The sequence below is a fragment of the Thermobia domestica genome, chromosome 3 (assembly GCF_964235325.1).
Source record: "Thermobia domestica chromosome 3, izTheDome1.hap1.1, whole genome shotgun sequence".
NCBI classification, from domain to species: domain Eukaryota; kingdom Metazoa; phylum Arthropoda; class Insecta; order Zygentoma; family Lepismatidae; genus Thermobia; species Thermobia domestica.
The window spans coordinates 69,151,754-69,174,048 of record NC_137456.1 but is presented as its reverse complement, the minus strand read 5'-3'; the positions used below and the strand labels follow the sequence as shown (position 1 = coordinate 69,174,048).

The 22,295-nt window shown below is 31.3% G+C and overlaps 1 protein-coding gene across 1 annotated transcript in view; it reads right to left on the bottom strand.

Moving 5' to 3' along the window:
• Rab3-GEF (Rab3 GDP-GTP exchange factor) overlaps positions 1–22,295 on the bottom strand; it is a gene marked incomplete in the record, with an annotated part of 181,798 nt that overhangs the window by 88,347 nt on the left and 71,156 nt on the right. Inside the window, 9 exon segments of the mRNA XM_081751051.1 lie at positions 2,447–2,657; positions 3,206–3,364; positions 6,455–6,637; positions 9,829–9,861; positions 15,222–15,355; positions 15,626–15,695; positions 16,846–16,977; positions 19,024–19,182; positions 21,027–21,168. Coding sequence (XP_081607177.1) covers positions 2,447–2,657; positions 3,206–3,364; positions 6,455–6,637; positions 9,829–9,861; positions 15,222–15,355; positions 15,626–15,695; positions 16,846–16,977; positions 19,024–19,182; positions 21,027–21,168 — 1,223 coding nt within the window.

The window sequence follows — 22,295 nt, the reverse complement described above, 5'->3', positions numbered from 1 at the left end:
AATCATTCATTTCTATTAATCGCCTATCTCATTTAACTTAAACTGATAACATTGAGACTAAAAATTAATGATTTCATTTTTTTTTTTCATAGTAGAAAAGAGCACAAATTGATTAAATATGGCAGTTCACTGTTACGTTACATGATTAATTATACAAAATGACCAATAGCGCTGTTGAAAAGGCTTATTGTGTGATTGAACTAGAGAAAACAAACCCTGATACGGTTGATTAGATAAATTTTATAGTAAAATGCAATAAAACGCTACCAACAATACAGTTTATCTATGATTGAAGCAATGAATTTTAGAACATGAAAAGAAATAACGCATCACAACTGTTGTTAATACTATTATATTCTAACTGTTTTAGGACGAATCGGACTGTTGTATTCATGTTTACGGTTCAATCGAATTTCATAAAATAAAATTAAAAAATTTATCTTGTGTAATATATGCAAAATGTCTATTTGATTTCTAGTAATTACATTGTTTATTGAAAGTACTTGCACATTAAAACTAAAATTTTCTAGATCTACACTGAAAACATTTTTACATTATCTACATTGAAGACATCTCCATATTTATATAAGATATTAAAAGCAATTGTAAGTAGTATATGAGAAATTGTAAGTTCAATTACAATTCAAATATGCATTAAGCAAAGAACAACGATGATATAACACAGAAAAATCTTATGCAGGAAACCCTGCATAAAGTACTAATTCAGTGGCCAAATTATCATTATTGATTGTTTTTAGTACTGACAAGTCAGTAGTAGTTTGAGAAATAACGCGCCAAAACACACACACAAACTTGTCGTACAGCTGATAGAGCAACCATCAAGCAGACAAGAGATCGGAGTTCGAGTCCCCGCCAGTTTAGAGGCTAGATTTTTTTTTGTTTGTTTTTTCATCACTCTTTTACACCTACTGGTGCCTATTGCATATAAAATAATTTAAATAATTGTGCGTGCATCGTAACACGTCAAAGCTTCCTAAACTAAAGCAGCCATTACAGTTGAATTACTTCCCAAAAATTTCCGATAGATTGTTGGTCAGTGAGATCTAAAGAATGAAACACCAAAACACATATACATATACAAAACTGGTCCGGTCGCTGCTAGCTCAATTAATTACACCAAGCGTCTGGCAAGCTGATAATTTGAATTCTAGTCCCTGCCTATCTTTTTTTTTTATGTTATTACATGATAGAACTGTAACTACAATATTTTATTTAATAACTTTTAAATAAATTACTTAGTGAGCTGTTAGAATGGGTATTTAATAATAAAATATTAATTTTGAATTCACTTACGAATTGGTATTTTTAATTTAATAATCGAAATTCACCTTCTTTGAACTGGTAGAATAGGTTTATGGAAAGTATTTGAATCTCTCTCTCCTTAGTATACACATTTCTATGAAAACGTGGTTGGCAGTAATACGTAACGTCACCTCCTTTTCACTCCAACCCTCATCTCCATGCTGATGGGGCTGAACTTGCTCTTAAATCCGTATGGGAAATGCCACTATTTATCTCAGAGACCTCGAAAACTATGGGCTGGAAACTAATATCGGTCATTTCCAACTATTTTCACATGTTATCCCTTCCCACCTTCACCTCTAAGCCGATGGAGGATGAGTTTGGACTTAAATGGCATTAGGTGGTCACTATTCATCTCAGTAGCTCCGAAAACTATGGATTGTGTATTTTTATCGATCGTTTTTGATTATTTTCATATGTGGAGGAAGAATTTAGAGAAATGACGAGAGTGTCACTGTTTGTCTCAGCGACCACGAAAACTATCGATTGGACACTAATATTGGTCGTTTTCAATTATTTCGACATACCATCCCTTCCCACCCTCACCTCTCACCCCATATCGATGGGGAATGTATTTGGCTTAAACGTCACGAATAGTAACTATTCATCTCAGCGACTCTGAAAACTGGACTAAATGCTAATATCAGTTGTTTCCGATTGATTTTATATACCATCTCTTCCCACCCTTTACCCCATGCCTATGGGTATGTATTTGGACTTAAACGGTATTGAGAGTGTCACTTTTCATTTCAACAACCTTGAAAACTGTGGACTGAACACTAATATCGATCGTTTTCAATTATTTTTTACATGTTATCCCTTCGCGCCCACAGATATTTTCCCATGGCGAAAATTGTCAATGTAATTCTTGGAGGTCTAAGATTGATATTCATCCCAATTATCATTTTAATTGTTTCAGCCACTTTTTCGTGATACGTATATGCTTTTATATACGAGTATATAGTGGCTTTGTATTCCTAATAAACACGTCCTGAGGTTGACAACAAACAGTCATTGAAAAGTATACGAATAAGTGACTAATATGGATGCTTAAGTGAGTTCAAGATTACTAATTAATTAACCTTTATATTTGTTTCAACATACCACGAAACCTAACATTTACCTGTAGGCTGATTTTCCTGTTGTTTTAATGATCTTAAAGCACTACTTAGTGAACTGCTTTCATCCCAGACAACAAACCTAATGGGCTCTAACGTGTGAGCATACCATTTCGGCTTATCACCAATTAGAGTAGGATCAAACACTCCCGTCTGTACTCGAAGGAAGGCAACATTGGTGGGTGTAAGGGACCATTCAGCTAAAAATTCCACAGCCTGAAAATACAAAACATTGTGTTAGAAAATTTGTTTAATGTACTGTTTACAAAATTATTGTATATTGTGGAATCATGTAATATACTGAGATAATAAACTGAAATGCCAACAACAAACATTCTTGGGAGCCGATACAGCGAGCACCAATGTTGAATAAACATTAACTAACATTCTTAATTGTATGAATATTGTATAAGTTACAATTAATATCAATAATAACCTGATAACCGATACAGTTAGAGAAGGGCATACGAAAACAAAAATGGAGATGAAAAAAAAAACTCACAATCAGAAAGTAGATATAATTCATTCATAAAGGATGTAGCCCTCTTAATACGAGATATAACTGATATCTTATCAGAACTATTTAGAAGCAAATTTTGCATGAAAAATTATTGTTTGTAACTTCTTGCTCCTTCAAACATATATATTTAGTAAGTGATACCATAGCTTCATTAATAATACTAATATTTTTTTTCTAAAGTTACTATTTCGGATTGGAAATTCTGCCAACTGTAAATATATATATAAAAGATTGCACTCCATACCTGTGTCCGCGCAAAACGGCTAAGGAAATGGGAGTTCCGAGGCCTTGAACGAAGGAAGCTGTTGATCTGGAAGGCAACCACAGGACGGGGATATAACCGCAGCGTTCTCGTATGCTCCGTAAAATTTGCTAGTAAATTCTGAGAATTGAAAAACCGAACCTGGAAATATTTCAAATAAAGAAAAGAAACTCATCAATATTTCCACAGAGAAACTTAATACAAATACTTTAATAATCACTTTATTATTTGTTCCTTATGTATTTAACTGCTCTTGACTTGAGAGTTAATATCACTTCACAGAGAACTGAAACAGTAAAGATCAATTTTTAGCATCGTACTGAACTATTTTTTGTAGTGTGTGTGTGTGTGTGTCACTGTTGGGAGTATGTATGCACGGTTACGACAAACAACAATAGATGAATCTGATACTTAACAGTGTTTTTAATAAATAAATAAATAAATAAACCCAGCAGAATAAAAAGAGTAAATTATTAATGACAACGAACGACTTTGTTTTCAACGTCAAAAAAAAGTTTGTTTTACTTGATTTTATCGAAAACTACGCTGAACTACAAAGCCAGTGTACGTATGCAACAAATGTAGTATATTCTGATTCAAGTTTGTGCAGCACCACTCCTGAGAGATTGATGAACATACAAATAATATTTATATTCTTACAAATAAAGCTTTTTAATTAGTCAGGTTTTGTTTCAAAGAAATCACCTAAAATACTTTCTTTATTGTTAGAATTTGTATGCAAACACTTGAATTATATAGTCTATGTAACAAATTAAATATGTAGTGATAAGAAAAATACGCTAATACTATATATATAGCTATATATAGATAGATAGATAGATAGATAGATAGATAGATAGATAGATATATTATATTCTGAACAAAACAGTAGTATTCTAAATAAAGAAGTTTATGTTGCTTTACAGCCTACATGAAAATTCTCACATCTATTAACAGAAAAGTCATGTTGAACTAAGTAGAATTCGTTTATTTTTCTAAAAACTACATTTGTTTACTTTCTTCTTAAGCATCAAGTTGGTGCAATAATGATTGTAACTTTTCACTTAGCACTTTTTCAAGCACCTAGATATCCTTCTGCAGAAGGAGGTTTCCAACAACCACGTAGCAGCCCAAAATGCTTTCGAAGAGTTTATCGGTTCTAGAACTTTAGAGTTTTATGCTACGAGAATCAATGGACTATAACGAACTATAAATTATAATGGTTCTTGCTAGTAAGCTGCATTGTATAATAAAGGGCCTATACGGTTTATCATAAGGACCGGACTGTGTCACGTGATCAGGTCAAAAATCACGTTACGTGCTAAATCGAGTCTGGAGATTGAAAATCCAGACGTGAGATATTTCAAGCATGTAACCTCCGCGTAGGGCGCCCTAGGTAATTCGAAGAAGATGCATATACTTTATCATTATTATTGATTTTACTCAAACAACTTGACTTTTGACGATGTTCTATCTATATTTACCTTACGTGCTATATATCGTTTCTAAGCTCTTCATTATGTCTTTAAAATAAGCTTTCAATTAGCCATCTCCTTATAGTTTTTGAGATATATTATAGTTTAGGACAATTTGATTTTGGATTATAGAATTTACATAGTCTCTTCTACATTTGGCCTGAATTTCAGCCATTTCCCTCAAGTCTGTTCAAATCATTGCAACTGGATAGGCCCTTTCTTTGGAGCACACATGCCTTCAAAATCGAAAATTTATTTTTATACATTTATTGGTATAAAGGTTTACTTAATGTATTTATTTATTACACATTTGATCATCGATTGCCAGTAAGCATTTATTTAAAGCTGTTCTCCCCAGGTAAGTTATTCAACGTTAAAAATGTACAGTAAATATTTCATCGGTGTGGCGAAATATATATATATTTAATGTTGAATCTTTATATGCTTAAATCACGTATATTTAAACACTTCCCATATAAATAAAGAATAGACAGTATTGAGAATGAAATAAGCAAAGTCGGAAGCCTAGAAGCTTAGTATGAGATTCAATAATTTCCGAAGATCTTATTATTTACGTAAAGAAAGAAACGAAAAATGAAATAGCCATTTATCTATTTTCTATTCGCTTTTTACGATACAAATCGCTTCACCTTCGAATAGCCCATAAAATTGTATCTAGATACGGAATCATCGATCTATTCTCTCGTTTCTATTTACGTAACATTATGACTAATTTCGTTCCTTTTAACTGAACTGGTATTTGGAATATTGTCAAACGTCTCAATTACAGAATAATAATAAACCGACAATAAGAGGGCAAAATAGACGGATTTATTTCAAGCTCTTTTTTCCAAACCTCTGAAATGTAGTAATGTCGCAGAATCTATGAAAGGCTGCTAATAAATACTCTCGAGTAATGACTTAAAAGCACATTAATGACTTTTCTTCTCAGTTGAAATAAAGATTTACGCAAGAAGTTACTATACAGTGTAATGTTACAGACATTATAGAGATTCAAATATTAATGTAACAATCAGACGGGCATCTGATATTTAGCATTCTTTAGAATATTAGTTCGATTGAAATAAAGGAACGAAAAATAAAAAAAAATATTTGTCTGTATCATAGCTCGTTATGCTTTCCGATACATGTTGTTCACAAATGGCTTCAACTCACACTTTAACTGGAATATAAACATTTCAAGCCTATTATAAGGTTTCACATGTTTTCACACCATGCTGGATGTAACAATGTTTTTCTACAACACGTGATTGGAGTAAACACTCATCAGACGACAGCCACGAAGAAGAACATCCACCATCGCCAACGGTCGGTAAATGACGGAGATCAACGAAGTAGCCGACATTTTAGGATAAAAGAGAAGAGCACACCACAGAAGACACCAATCTCGTCCGACTGATCAAACCACCAACTCTCTAAAACGCTTGGTCATTGAGAGGTACTCTTCCTATACGCTCTAAGATGCATAATAATTGGGCTCCGCTAAACTACACCAACAAACCTCCACAATATTAGAGGAAACTTGTACTATTTGTAATATATTGTATTCAAGAGGATAACTTTTATAACAAAAGGTGATGGGGAAAGTATAAGCTTCCTTGTACCATATTTTACTCTACCCTATAGACAAAAAAGTTTACATGATGGAGGCGGCGGGTATTTTTTTATACGTATGTTGTTTAAACAATGGAATAAATCTCGTGTTTCTGAAGACAAATGCAAAATTAACACTTACCATAGCAATCCTTGTAGCTACGTCCACTGAATCTACATCATTCCCGTAGATTAAAGGATTAAATCCGGCCAATGGAGGCATTGGAGTGAATTTAGCCTCACGCTGAAGTGCTTGAACACTCTCGGGATTCAGTTGGTCCAAATCTTTGACAGGATGGGGTGACATTGCCATACTAGTAAGAGCCTAGTAATAAAACACAAAAAATGTCAATACAACTATATCTAAACAAGAATTCGTCACTTGTTAGCTACGTCATCAACTAAATATCGAACTTCTAAATCTACAGTATAATTTCTCTTAATATTTGAGTCTGTCACTAATTATAAAAAATTGAAATTAAACTATAATTACATCACATGCGAAATTGGAACCCAATTTGCTAATAAACATTCTCAAGATTCAATCAAAACTTCACTGAGACATCCATTTCACACAAACATTAAAGAAAATTATTATAAATTGATATTTATGCAACTTAACAATTATGATGATTACATGCATCATAATGAAAATAATAACATAATAAATCTGATAGAAGATATGCATTTATTCCAATTTTCAAGGCACGAAATAAATAAAATATACAGTAGTTTCCAAATATTATAAACATAATTAATAAAATTGTGTCATATGCTGATGCAAAAGAACATGAGACAGAGGATATGAAACGAATTTAATTTGATAATAGAGTTTAATTAATGGGAGAATTAATATCTGCATATATATATTTATAAATATCGACGTTTCTATTTAAATATATGAAGAATGATTCAGAAAGTATTCTAGTTACTTAATATCAGCATACTGAAATCTTACATGACACTTCATAATGTTTGTATGATTTCGTGTACATGTAAAAATACAAGATTTTCCGAGACAATATATTCCGAAAGACTAAACTTCGTTCAAAAACATAATATTAAATGTGCTTTGAACCTAAATTAATCTTTAAGTACCAATTAATTTTGTAAATTACAAGATGACACGTGTTAACTTTATTTGAACTCGACATGTCTGTTTTCATTTCTAGGAAAGCATTTCATAATAACTACTATATTGTAAAGCAAGGAGTTAGTAAAATCAAATTATTATCTAATATCTCTATTTCTATTCAAATATTTATGTTAGTATATGGAAAACAGAGAGAATATTTAAATCTCTCTCTCAGCAAGATTTATTGGTTTTCCAATGTATATCATTTTCAATAGAATAAGTTAGCAAACAGGAGTGAATATTAGTATTTAATTAAAATTTTTATCCATATGTGAGTTCGTATAGACGCTTAAAATTTGATTTGGTGTTGACGCTTTATTCTTCAAATAAAACTTGACAATCTAGCTAATTCTAGGTTGAGGTTTCAATAAAATATGAAATGTAGTACACAGATTTACTTTTAGTATTTTAAAGCAAAATCAAGAACCTCTTTTTAAACAGGAACGATACATTTACCTGGTACCTGTATGAATGTAAGACAACAGTTAAGGTATGTTCTTGGCAACATCTTGTATCTACAATTAAAATCTATATATAACTTGATGAGTTATCTAAGATACATGAACTTCGAAATTGTCAATATTATATAACTTATATTATATTTCACCTTTAAAATGGAAAATGAATTATAATTGCTGGGAACCATCTATTCAGAGATATTGGTACTACTACATATATATATCTCAATGAATGATTAAGAGAAATAAATTCATATCCTAATTTTTTATCTTCCCTATTATAAATATGAAATGAAAATGCTTAGTAATGAATTTATTAAACAAAAATGTTAATCTAAATCATTAGTAACGGAAAAAAATCACTCGTATTGAAAAGCATTATGGTCTATTTAAATATAAGGAAGATAAATAAAAAGGAAGAAGTAGGGAAAAGATATGAAAGTACGAAAATTCATGCAATTATCTATGTCTATGCATGTTTTAATCTTCTAGTACTTACACTGAAAGTATTCAATATAACGAACAAACAGGATAGAATGAGTGCAGTTTACTATCAGAAAATATTTGGTGCACATACCAAGTGATATCATGCATATTGCTAAATGAAAAACTTCTAAAAATACTTTCTACTAGATACTATGTAAAGTATTTATAACTTTATGAAATATATTCTTAACTCAACTAATAATTAAATTGCCTCAAGACTATGTTTAACACAACCGAAGTCAATTTTCGGGGCAGCTGCATGGTCGTGACTAAACTTGGGCTTAAATTTTATCGGTCTTGCCAGCAATCATTTAGCGATCCCGAACACTAATCTCGATCATTTCGGATATTTTATTATTTTACTCCTTCTCACCCTTCTCTCCCGCATGTCGATAGGGTTAAACTTCGACTTAGACGGCAGCGGGAGTGTGGCTATTCATCTCAGCGACCTCGAAAACTATTGACTCGATACTAATATCGACTTTTTCGATTATTTTTGTATGTTACCTACTTCCACCCTTCCTAGAAGTATCTTACCCCGCACAATATTTTTCTCCAGATTATAAATTATATGTGTATCTCAACTTTTTTTTTTTTAAATGAGTTTACATAACGAGCTTCATTTTCTTAACATAAGTAGTTTGTGAGCAGTAGCGTACCCAGGAATTTATTTCGGGGGGGGTTCAAACTAAATATGAAGCTATTTTATATTAAAATTGCTAAAATTGCCCCTAAAATTAGGCTAAATTTTTAAAAAGTCGAAATTTCGGGGGGGGTCCGGACCCCCGTGTCCCCCCCCTTCCGTACGTCCCTGTTTGTGAGATTCGCTATTCTTAGCATAAAATTTGAACCATCTCTTTCTCTTTCAATCCCCTTCTCCTTCTTTTAAGATACGTATCAAAGAAAATCTAAATAGCCTAGATCTCTTTGATTCAGTTCATTAGAACTATACTAATCCAACGGTGTGGATTTATATGCAGGACAAACAAACATTTACTTTTATATATAACTTATAGCTCTATCTAAACTATAAAGGAGCGCTGCAATAAGCAAGAATACCGGATAAAATCAAGAGAAATTAAATTTAATTGGAACATCATAGCACTGAATTACGACCATTATTTTATATACTATAAAGCTACTATCCTGAATTAACCATCACAGTATGAGTATCACACCAGCCTACTATGCTTCCGTTAACAAAAAAGGAAAAAAATATGTATCACAACACGACCAAAGACTAACATATAAATACATCTGAGCTAAAAAAAAAAAGTTTTATTTCATACACATCTCTTGTACTGCGTTGCTACAACATGCAGTGAGGAAAAGTGAAAATACAGCTATTGAAGAAAAAACAACCTCTAACTAGTATATTTAAAAAAAATATATATATATACAGTTGACTAAGATAGTGCACGAGTGAAAGATATTTACGCCTTGACCAACCTCATCCATGAGTTGCATAGCCTTTGAAGTGAAGAAAAGATAATAGGGATAGAGATGTAGTTTATACACATATTTTTTTTTTCTTTATTAAAATTCAAACAGAACACTGAGTGCACACATGCAACATCAATACATTATATATTTATAATGAAAATTAATAACTTTTTTCAAGCACAAATATATATATTTATGTGTGTTACATCATTTTCCGCATTTATTTACAAAATAATTTATTTTCCTTAGTATCCCTATCAACATCTCATAAAATTTACATACATTAAGTGCCAGTGGCGTATTTAGAGGGCTATCGGGCTCAAGCTCCCCTCCCCCAAAATAAATTTGTTAGTTTTCGCATTCTACATACAACAATAATCCTTCCTACCATTTTTAAGAATTTCATTGACTTCCCATTTTCTTATGCTCTTTGTTCAGAAATAATACTGTAATTGTCAAATTTCATTCCATTTAAGAACTACGTTCTCTTTTCTTTCTTTCGTCTATTTTACTATTCTGTTTCTTTTACTTAATAGCTACTTTCTTTCGTTTCTCCTAGCATACTTTCGATCGTTGTTAGTTGTGATTCAAGTCGGCCGTCATCAGTAACACCAAAACTAAGAGTTGCTGATAGGTGAAACTGGTGTTCCACACCAACTTGCATGGATATCAACATACTGGTAACGGGACTTTAGTTATTATCGCAAAGGAATATTTACATCGATTAGTTATAAAGAAAGGTGAATGTTTGAATTAAAGAAAATCAAGAGGAGGGGGGGGGGATAAGTAGCCTGAGAAATTCGGCAGGCCAAGAGGATGCTTCATTTTTCTTCCATGAACATAATAAAAGGTTAGATTCACTGCTAAATTTTTGTGTGTTTCATATCACATACGGTTCACCAGTCTGCAATTCTTGCCATAAAACTGCAATCAGTATATTTCAGCTTGAACTTGCCTCAATATTTTCTTTCACGTAAAAACGTACACAGATAAAACTGAATATTTCCATTTTTCTAAAATGAAATCAGTTAAGTTGAAATTAGATTACAAATATTCAATATGTGTTTGAGGAGCGTCATTTCAATTTGACTGGGGGAGGGGGGGCAAGATCCTCCAGCAACATACGAATTTCACGGTTTTTCTTAGTATATTAGTAGACAATCGATTAAAATATATTTAATCCTCAATCTCAGGTGGGCAATTGCCCTCTGCTTCTCCAATGACACCCTTGTGTGTTTGGGTTTTAGAGGGTGAAAAGGAAAAATACAAGTGCTTATTCATGTGTTGTGCATAGACCCTCAAAACAAAATCCTAAATACGCCACTGTTAAGTGCCAAACTTGATACAGTTTAAAGAGAAAATATATATAGAAATACTTAAACTTATTCTGACGTGTAAACAACAGTAAAGAAAAGGATTTAAAATAAACTTGTAAAAAATTTAAAAATAACTCCTTAAAAAATTGAAAAGACATTTATAGCAGCGGACAATGGTCCGAAAAACGAAAGAAAAATATACATGTATATATACACATTATTAATAAATTGAAATCTCTCTTTGTATAAAGATGTGAGAAAGTTGATATTTCACCAATTCACTAAATTTATTGGACAGGAAAAGGATAAACTTCATGAGATTATCATGGAAAGTAAATAGAATTGTATATTAACTTGTAAAAAGTGCATTTCCAAACTAGATATTATAAAAAGATTTGAACATTTTAGGTATTTAAATATTCCAAAATATGAAGGAAAGAGTGATTAAGTTATTAAGAGCCAGAAGAGATATTGGTGTTGGTTTTCCTTGACCGAAAATCATCCGAATAGCTGACTGTACAATCATACACTCATTTTATCTTAAAAAAGTACACTCATTTTATCTTGAAACAGCAGTTCTCAAAGTAGGGAGTGTAAATGATCAGCAACTGGAAACCTATGTTTTGAAAGTTCTGTACGTATAGATGTACCTTGGATAGTTAAACAGCTGTACGTGTAGCATATTAATAAAAATACTAATATATAAGTATGTTTATAGAGATAAGAGTGTCTTATGAAGACTATTTGTGTAGACTATGCTGATATAAAATGAAAGCTTCTATCTTCATATAAAATATAGACGCTTACCCTACTAAACACTATACATTGCATTTAAAATACTGTCGATGTTAGACGGGAATCTTCTTCAGATTATAAGAAGAAAAGTAAAATATGAGAAAAAGTACACACAGAAAAGCGAAAGAGATGAAATGAGCCACTACAAAAACAGAGCATTTATCCTACTCATTACAACTTTTAGATCTATGAAAAATCTATTTGTTTAAAATAATAGTAATTTCTGGCCTTAGACAACTTATATAATAGATATACATCTCTTCCGATTTCCTGCATTGAGTCTACGATTTAACATCACCAATTACTGTAATTTGAGAAAAACTCACGATAGAGACAAAAAACGAATTTCTAAAACAGCGAATAGGACGTTATTAAGATAAAATTTACACTTTGATCTTGATAGTTTCCTGCGTCTAATTCTTGTAACAGGAATTTGCATAGCCTGTCTATTCTTATCTTTGAAATTTTGCACTTTCCGATGAAGCTCCAGCAAAAGTACAGTAGCTATTATAAATATGTTGATTGGCAACGTAAATATTTAAAACAAATATGAAATAAAGAAAAAGTGACATTATACTGTATTTGAACGTCTAGTAAAGAATCAAGAAATTTGCACTTGACAGAAAACACAAGTTAAAGAACTATTTAAGGAAAAGTTAATACACAATGTTTTTGAAAAACGGTCAATATTAGTTTTCTATTGCACGTATTACCGTAACAGCAAGTTTCTCTTTTTTTTCCCCCCTATTTTAAATCATTCTTCCATTATTTGCATTTCCCATCCTCTACTTTAACCTATAGCAAACAATCTTATGATGATAGCATGATGATAGCATGAATTTTTTTGTTATTCTGAACAAGGTCAAAAAGAAAAGAACGAACAGTTGGTAATGTTCACATATTTTAATATTAAATAATGAATTTTATAACATAATATCGACAGCATTAAGGTAAAAGGTTGTAAGCAGCGTTTCTAAGTGGGTTTTTTTTTTTTTTTTTTTTTTTTTTTTTTTTTTTTTTTTTAGAGTAGCACGAAATTAATTTCTGAATTCAATTTACATCCTTGCAAGATTATTATGGTATCAGATAATCAAAAACTACTTCTTATCCGTATCACAATAAATCACTCCCACAAATCACTAATAGGCATAGATATTTTTTTTAAATTTTCAGATTTTGAGGGTTATGTCATTTTACTTTATTTTCATTTGTGGTTCCAGCTAATGAACGAACAAATTTTTACATTAAAATAACTAATAAAATTATTATTTTATGATTGTCTTATGAACATGAGAAAGATTACTAGTTTTTGTTCTTATGTAAATGCAGAATGTTACTGTCTTTTATTTAGTCTGCTTTTCACATTTCAAAATCGTGCGTTTCATTTATCCAGTTCAAAAAAATAATGTGTTCAATAAATTATACAAATAAAACTTAATCCCAAATTACTTTCACAAACATAGAATATCAAACACTAATTGAATATCTGATTTTTTTTATAAATTCTCATGCTTGCCTAAAATATTTGTATTCATCACCTTCTTGCTCACTCTGTATCAAGCATTTAGTCTTCTTCATCCGTTTGATTTAAACAGTCCGGAACATCATTTCTCTTGGAAACCATTTTGTACTCCTTATTATATCTGCAGAAATTACTTCCTTTCCACACAAAGCATTTAAATCTTTATATTTTTGTATTGGAAGACGGTTAGAGTAAAGACCTTTCAGCTGACGATTTTCCTTTGTTTCTCTCTTTTTCTTTCATAGAGTCTAAAAATGAATTGATATATGTAAAACTTTAAACATACTGAATACATCAGCCACTTCGTTTCCTTTATATAGGTGGAATCTGAACACCTCTCGAATCTTCAGTTGTTTGTCTTTGACGCTGCTTGTTTTTGAACCTGGGAATTTTGATATTCTTTACAATTTTGAAAGGAATGGTGAGAAAGCACCTATAATTTAGGTAAAATCCTGTTGTTGGTGATAATGGTTGCCTATTCGGAGGAGCCCACATAATTCTGTCTCTGTAGTTTGATTCTATGCAAACCCATGGAGTCAACAGATATGTAGATATAATCAGGGATCAAGTAATGAATCTTTACAAATAAAATGATTTCATAGTTTTTCTACAAGATTGTTTTTCCTCTCGTACTCGTAATGTTGAAGTAAAAAAAATTAAGAGATCACTTCATACGCTGTTGCTATCATGCATAACCTAAGAATGGGTTTCAATGGTTGAGGTGTATTGTTTTACATTTTTAGAGACCCAACGTACATCATCATCAACAACGTAGGTATCAAAATAATAGTTGCTGAAGTATAACTGTTTTAACCCAAACTTCTGGGGCTTAATGCAAACAGTTCAACCAGTTGTAATTGGTAAAATGATGTATGCCACAAAGATGCAACTTGAGACATTATATCTGTGTAATACTAAATTGCATGAAGGTTACATCAATATAAAGAGTGGTTTATTTGCCTTAATCATGCTCAGAAGCTTACAATATTTTACACACTTGTAGCCTGACTTCTAGTAAGTTGAATAAAATAAAAACCCAAATTTTCAGGTTTTTTTTTATTATTATTATTATTACAAGTTATACCTTCGTACCCCCGATTACGGAAGATTATAATTTACATTACACTCAACTGTGGCAAAAGAGTTTCTTGTGGATTCTGGAAACAGCAAACAGGTGTAATATGGCAAACCCTTTAATGCAAGCAATTGTTTTGTAGTAGAGTTTACGCCAAGTAAAACTTTCCATCTCCTTTTCTGTAGTTTTCATTATAATTCACAAATCAATAAGAGTCCTTTACTTCTGTGCCACTCAATTCTTATTAATTCTACAATAAATCTTTGATTCACTACAAGATAAACTAATTTTGAGCCCATCAAATCAACTGCTGAAATTTCATTTACAGTATTAAAATTATATCTCTTGATCTATAAACTTTGAATATCATAATTTTTTGCGTGTATTTTCTCGTGTACGCATAATGGGAATGTCAGTCCCACAACTAAGTTACTGCATAAGAGATAGAATGATTTGAGTTATCCTGGAACTATCATCTTTTACATCATAAGAAACAATGTTTTCTAATATATATATATATAGTATTTAACACAATCTTAGTATATGTACTTTCCTCATCAACATCTATGCAAAAAGCATTAAGAACGCAATATTGATGAACTAATTTAAAAAGTATTACGTATACTGATAGTTTCTTATTAATTTTAGTAATAAGCCATCTGATAAAAAAAATAGTTACCTGTTTTAGATGATTTTTGAGTATTGTTCCTTCAGGCTCAGGAAGGGGAGGGATATCATCGGCGTTAGAGGGCGGAGAAATTTTATTAGAATCTAAATCAATAAGCCAAACGTCATCAGGTAACCTGGGAAAACATGCAATAATATTTTCCATTAAATATTTTATTAATAACATTAATTTGACTAACACGTAGTAGATATTGTACCTTGAAAAGTCACAATACGTCTATTTATGAATTCATTGTCAATTATTATTTATTTTTAATGTAAATGATGAAAAACTAACAAAAAACCATACTTGATTTCACTTAAAAATACATTTTGGAAAATCGAGTAATATTTAGTATTATAAAGTTACATAACATTTTCTTTTTTTTTTCATATACTTTAACATTAATATTTACCTAAAATTCTTCTTATATAGCAAAAAACTGGCAGGAATTCCTATTACGTATGGTGTTGGAGCCAATAGAAGCTGTAAAGAGACAATAAATATAATAGTCTTAAAAGCTTTTAAAAAAAGTGTTACTTTTTAAAATTATATCAAATTCAAGAATTTACGCAAACCGTATGAAATTATTTCATATTAAAATATATACATGGTGTTTCAAAACAACACCGACACGTTTGGGAGGTGATTCCTGACACCAAGATAAGACAAAAAGTATAGACCAACCTGGGTGCAGAAATGCTTCCTTTAGGAGTTATAGGCTGCCGAAAACATAGAAAAAGGACTTTAAAGGTCCATAGCTCCAATATTATCGGAGCTACTGTAGTAAAGTCAAGACTTCACTTAGGAACTAGTATGTGTCTTATCCAAAAATCCATGTTTCAGAATCCTAAGGTACTCACGCACTAATTATTATAGAGGGAGTTTGGCTACGGGAATATGATTTGAAATACTCACCAACTACCTCTATAAAACAAAACCCAAACCCCAAAATAAAACCTCTATAAAAATTGTTGTGGAAGTACCGGAGGATTCTGAAACATGGATATTTGGATAAGGCACATCTAGTTCCTAATTGAAATCTTGACCCGACTATGGTAGTTGTCATAGTTTTGGAGCTATCGAACTTTAAAGTTCAATTTTTTCATGTTTTCGGCTCGGCAGCCTGTATTTCAGTTTATTAAAAAATATATATTTTTTTTCTTTCTTTTGGCTATGACGCCTAGACGCAATATGGCTACTCATTGAGAAATATATTTTCAGAATCTACTTAGTATTCCTTTTAACATTTTATTACAAAATTACAGAATTATTTTCTATTTTGAGTACTATTATAATTAGTTACTTAGTATTCAAAGGAAATGAATTTCAGTTGTATATCAAAACAATACATGGCAAATATAAATGAATGAAAAGAAGTTATTCACATGTGATATGTTCATCTTACTATCACAACATATTTACTATTTACCCATTACGTATATTTTCATAATTTTAGTTTCTTTTTACAAAACTACATAATTGCTTTGTAGTTTTCGGTATCTTTTGATTAATGTAGAGGAAATATTTCTAACAGGAAGACAATGCTAATTGTATATAAAAATATGAAAACGCAAAACAACAAAAGTAACTGTAAATAATATCACATGTTACCGATCCAAAATGTTAATCCTACCTGTTCCGCACAGCTCATGCATGTAGGTAGAAGAGGAATTACTGGAAACATGTATTCCAAAGGGTAAATCATTGTTACAAAGGCCATCACAGACATTGAGAGTGCATTATAATCACGAGATTGTAGCACCAACTGCAAGATTTAAAAATAAAGTAAATGTTAGGACAAGTTCCAACTTAATTTGTACTATATATATATATATTTTACATATTTTCAATGTTATTTAGAGATAGTAAATAGTAAATATATTTACAATATGGCAAATATTCTCAATATCTACTATTATTTACAAAATCATCATTTTGTGTTTTTACAAAATAAAAAAAACAAATACTACACTTAATGGAAATAACTAACCTTTCTATGTCCAAAATTGCAAACTTTCGCTAATAATTTCAATAATAAATGTTTCGATCTTTGTCAGAATTACATTAAAAATGGTTAACAGTTTTACGAATTAATCAGAGAAGTGTATATTCGCAACCTGGTAGGAGCGTATACTTCTTTTATCCATAGAATAGTGTAGTACCTAAAGTTCTTATCCCATATTTACTATATGTTTCAGTAAAGATTACTGAACTAGCAACTGAAATTATAAGCAAAGGTTTGAAATTTGGAACATTGAAGGAATGCTTATTTCTATTAACTGTAATACGTGTACGCAAAATAAAAGGAAAGGAAATAAATCACCGCAACAAGAAAGATCAAATAAAAATCTCATTATACTATAAGTTGCGTAAAAATTAAATTTGCAACATTTCATAGCTTAATTCAGATTACTACTGCACAACTAACATAGGTACAGATTTCAGAAAAATATTTTAAGAGAAAAATTTCTCATATTTAAGTAAATAAAACTTTTATTAGAGACATTTAAAAAGTTCGAATTTATTTTCTATCCTTACAATGTTAGCATTCAGTTTTTAAATTTTTGTTTTCTCTCCAATGTTTCTCTAGTAATTACCTATAGATGGTCAGTCAACGTAATATACATGAACACACGTAATGGAAATGTAATCTTGAAGTTGTGAATCGGTGTCAAAAAGGGACTAAATTCCAATTATTATGGCATCTTTATAATAAACAAAATAAAGTGAAGTAAGCATACAAGTATTAAGAAATATAATCCTGAAGTTGTGAATTGGTGTCAAAAAGGGACTAAATTCAATTATGAAATCTTTAAAATAAACAAAGTACAGTGAAGTAAGCAAACGAGTAGTAAGAAAGATTTTGAAGTTGTTAAAGCATTTATAACAAATATTATTTCTATATCGTGAAATTTTATTTTTTTTATAAATTTGTTTTACTTATTATGAATAACAAATACAAATACAGAGTGGGCATAAAATCACTCCCTGATAACAAACATTAATAACAAGAAAACTGATCATGATAGGGGCATGCAGTTTGCGGCAAATAATAGGCAAACTTTTTTTTTTTTTTTTACCTGATTTAGAGAATTTCTACATGTGCTCCATTAGTTGCCCTCAAGACATCCATGGGATATTCAATTTCCATCCATGTGTTACTCAACATTTCAGGAGTCACTGTGTCTATTGTGACCCTTATCCTGTTTTTGAGTGTTGCAATATCACGGACAGGTGTTGCGTAAACCCTGTCTTTAACATAACACTACAGGAAGAAGTTCGCAATGTAAGGATTTCCGTGGGTTTCGGGTTAAAGCAACACGAACAGCTTCCACACGCTCCTGACTAACACTCGATCTCCTGCTTCCATCACGGTCTAAAACACCTCCTGTTGCAATAAACTTGCTATACCATTCCTTTCTGATCTTAACATCTGGTGGCTGCTGTCCACAGTCTCTCCTGAATATTCGTTGAATTGTGATGGGAGATTTTGTTTCATGTTACCACAACACACACTTCGCTTTCTGCTGTGCTGACGTCATTTTTAAACAAATGACTGTCACGCTGTAGTCAGCTGCAGTAGATGGGAGCACTGGCTGTGGCAAAATCATGAAGAATTATACAAGCGATGTTTCAGACCGCATGCATCTGTCATTCTTTGTTTTCTTGTTATTAACGTTTGTTATCAGGGAGAGATTTTATGTCCACCCTGTACTGTGTGTGATTTTGTTGTGGCGATCAATTAACATAATATAGTATATTTAACTAATATGGAACAAAATAAAAAGTCGAGCGACAGGAAAATACCTACCTTATGCTCCAGAAGGATGAGGGAAAGTACCTTCAAACATGTATCCACTCCTAATAGCTCTAAAGGTAAATGAAGAGGAAAATCAACCATAGCGAAACGGGTATGATCTGGTAAAGCAAATACTAGAGGATCGTGTATGTTTGGTGAAAGAATCTCAATCTAAGAGAAAGAAACAGAAAATTTCATTAGCATTTCTACAAACGTACAAATGAATTTATTTTAAACATTTATTCCCAGATATTTTTTAAAACGGTGTGTGAAGCAAACATTTTGCTCACAAATATTTACTTTATAATAACCAAAATGTATTTCTAATCTCAATATGAAATATCTTATAAATATAAACATTTCACAAAGTTGAATGCATTTATCAATTAATTAGATTTCGTAGTTTTTTATCATTGGGTATAATATTATACTGTGTGTATAATTTTTTCTTAAAACAAATGTCAAACTATTAGTTTATTTATACTTTATTTTCTTTAATTCCGATCTATATTGGATGGTAATATTTTCGATGGTTTATCAAAAAATATCTCTGCACCTGTGTGAAGATTACTAAATCCTTTTCTTACTAATTTATTGAACCCTCTCATACCTTACAGTTAAATCACTACTACTAGATTCAAATTTCGAGAGAAAACCTGAATTTATAGAAAATTAATAACTACGTCCGTGTAATATATTTTGAAAGCTTACACCTATTAATCTAAGTCGAAGATTTCAAAATAAAAATATAAATTACTGTTACAAAGAGTGTCTTATTACCATTTATAGAAAACTAAAATGATTGAGCACAATGTTTATAACTTATAACATCTATATATTAGTCCTAAGTTCGTTATATTATAATTTCTGAAACTAATTTAAACGTAATCTATTCACTAAATGTAAAATAATAACACTCAAGATAAAATATATTTAAACTGATGTGTTTTCCGAAGATTTTCTGCATTTACGCTTTTATTTTTCACAAAAATTCCTTCTTTATAATTGAGAATATATCCACTATTAATGACTTCTTTACGTATTATATCAGCACTGTATAGAGAAACATGTTTATACATGTCTGGCCACAAAACTTAACAAGTTAAATGTTCAGGTCTGGTCATAAACAAAAATGATATCATACGATACGGACTGTTGTCCATATCAACATATACATATTTATAAATGTTATCTTTACGAACTTATAAACTTAACTGCTTATTTTAACATTTATCCCTGACAAACCTAACGAAGATCCTTAACGAAATAATGTGTATGTAAAACATCAACTAATAAACACGATAACAAAACTTCAATTGTTTTTTTTTTATTTTATATAAAAATATTTATATTAAAATAACAATATAATTAACTAGAAGGTTTATATATATTAAAAGGTAGTATAAATATTAAATTCATCAACTCTACTTAAATAATTCTCTTAAAATGCTTTCAAGTTTATAGCATAAGGAGATACAGTGGTACCTTGAAGTGCGAACTTAATCCGTTCCAAAATCCTTTTAAAGTTCTACGAAATTTTTCTCCTTTAAAATAATAGGAACTAGATTATTACGTTGCTAATTCGTACGAACTTGAATTTTCCAAATGATTTTAAAAGTAAATATGCTGCATTTTAAGGCAAAGCATTAAAGGTAAAATTATTGAAGTATCATATTTAGGATAGATTAAGGTAAAATAGACATAAACGCATAAAACTAGCAATGATAATCACAAAAGATGCTTTTACTGCAGCTTTCGACAATGAACTGTGCTACAAAGCGTATGGGTGACACGAGCGCTGCGGAAACGTACGCAGAAACATACACAAAGTGCGGGACGTTCGTATTCCAAAGCAGCTAAAATCTGCTCAAATTTGTCGTTCGAATTCCAAGTTGTTCGAGTTCTGAAGCATTCGGATTCTGAAGGCAATACTATAAATAACATTCGTACAAATAAATACTCTCTTTTCTATAGGTCTATATCATGTAAAAAATTTAAAAGAAAGTAAGAATTACCTCGACTCTTGTTTTTCCTGGTACAGGCACTGGTGCACTTAGAAGCCTCAAGATCCAAGTTTCAATCTCTCTTACATCATGGAGAACAATAGATGGTGTTCCTTCGTACGCTTTTCCAGTTAGGACACTCCATACAGTATCCCTGTCAACCAATGAAACACTACTAACAGAACTCACAGTAATTCACAGAAAACAGAGTACCAACATTGCGCAAAAAAGAAATTATACTTTATTCTCAACAAAATGCAATTTTGATTACTATTCACTCCAGTATAACGTATTTTTGTAGTTATTCTAGAGTTACCTCTGGTATGAGAAAGATTATATATATCTATACTTTTAGGATCCCCCTTGTTTACAATCATCAGTACAGCACACGATACACATAATGTAACCAGAAAGACACGAAGCCAACACGACGGGGCCCGAGGAGGAACGAGCCATCCAGATATCACCTATAAAAATGGACCCGAAGAGGAAGGAAGTATCAGTTGAGCACTGATCACTTAACCTACATCTGCTCCTGAGGTTGCTCTGGACGAAGAAGTATTATCTTGCCCAAATCTTTGGAGGTTGCCATGAGCTAAGTGGGTTACCAAAGTACCGTACCCTGAAGGCAATACAGACGCCTAGGAGGCTGCTATGAGCTAAACGATGAGGGAACATTTCCTTCCTTCACCTCACTTGTTATAAGGAAGATTCTAATATATTCTCTTTGTAGTTATAAAGACTGTTTTGTAATATTTTATAAAATAAATTAGTGAAGAGCTAAATTCTGGACTGTTATTGTCTCTTCCTAATAGACATTGCAATACATATATAATAGGAAATGTATCTTGTTTGAAATCACATTACGGGAAGAAAGATGGCTTAATCGTTTGAAATGAGTATTTGAATATAGTTAGTACCTCTCTCGAACTGGGTCTTTATCATGTCACATTTATTAAAATGCTTACCCTAAAGAGGGAAGAGGAGGTTCAAGTGTTCCACTAAATATAGAGTAACTCACGAGTCCCGCTAGTAGGAAGATGAAATTCCGTACGTAAACTTCTCACTAAAAATTAATTGGACGTATCCCATCGTTTTCAAAAATTCCGCTTCTAAGGAGAAAAGGAAAGCCAATTTCTATAATATTTTAATTTCTCTATTTACAAAATCACGAAAGTGAGGAAACGGTTGAACCGTTTACAACGAATTCATCAACTTAGTTGGCATTTGGTTGAGCCGGGTTTTTGGTCACCTTATTTCCATTGAAATACACATCCTAAA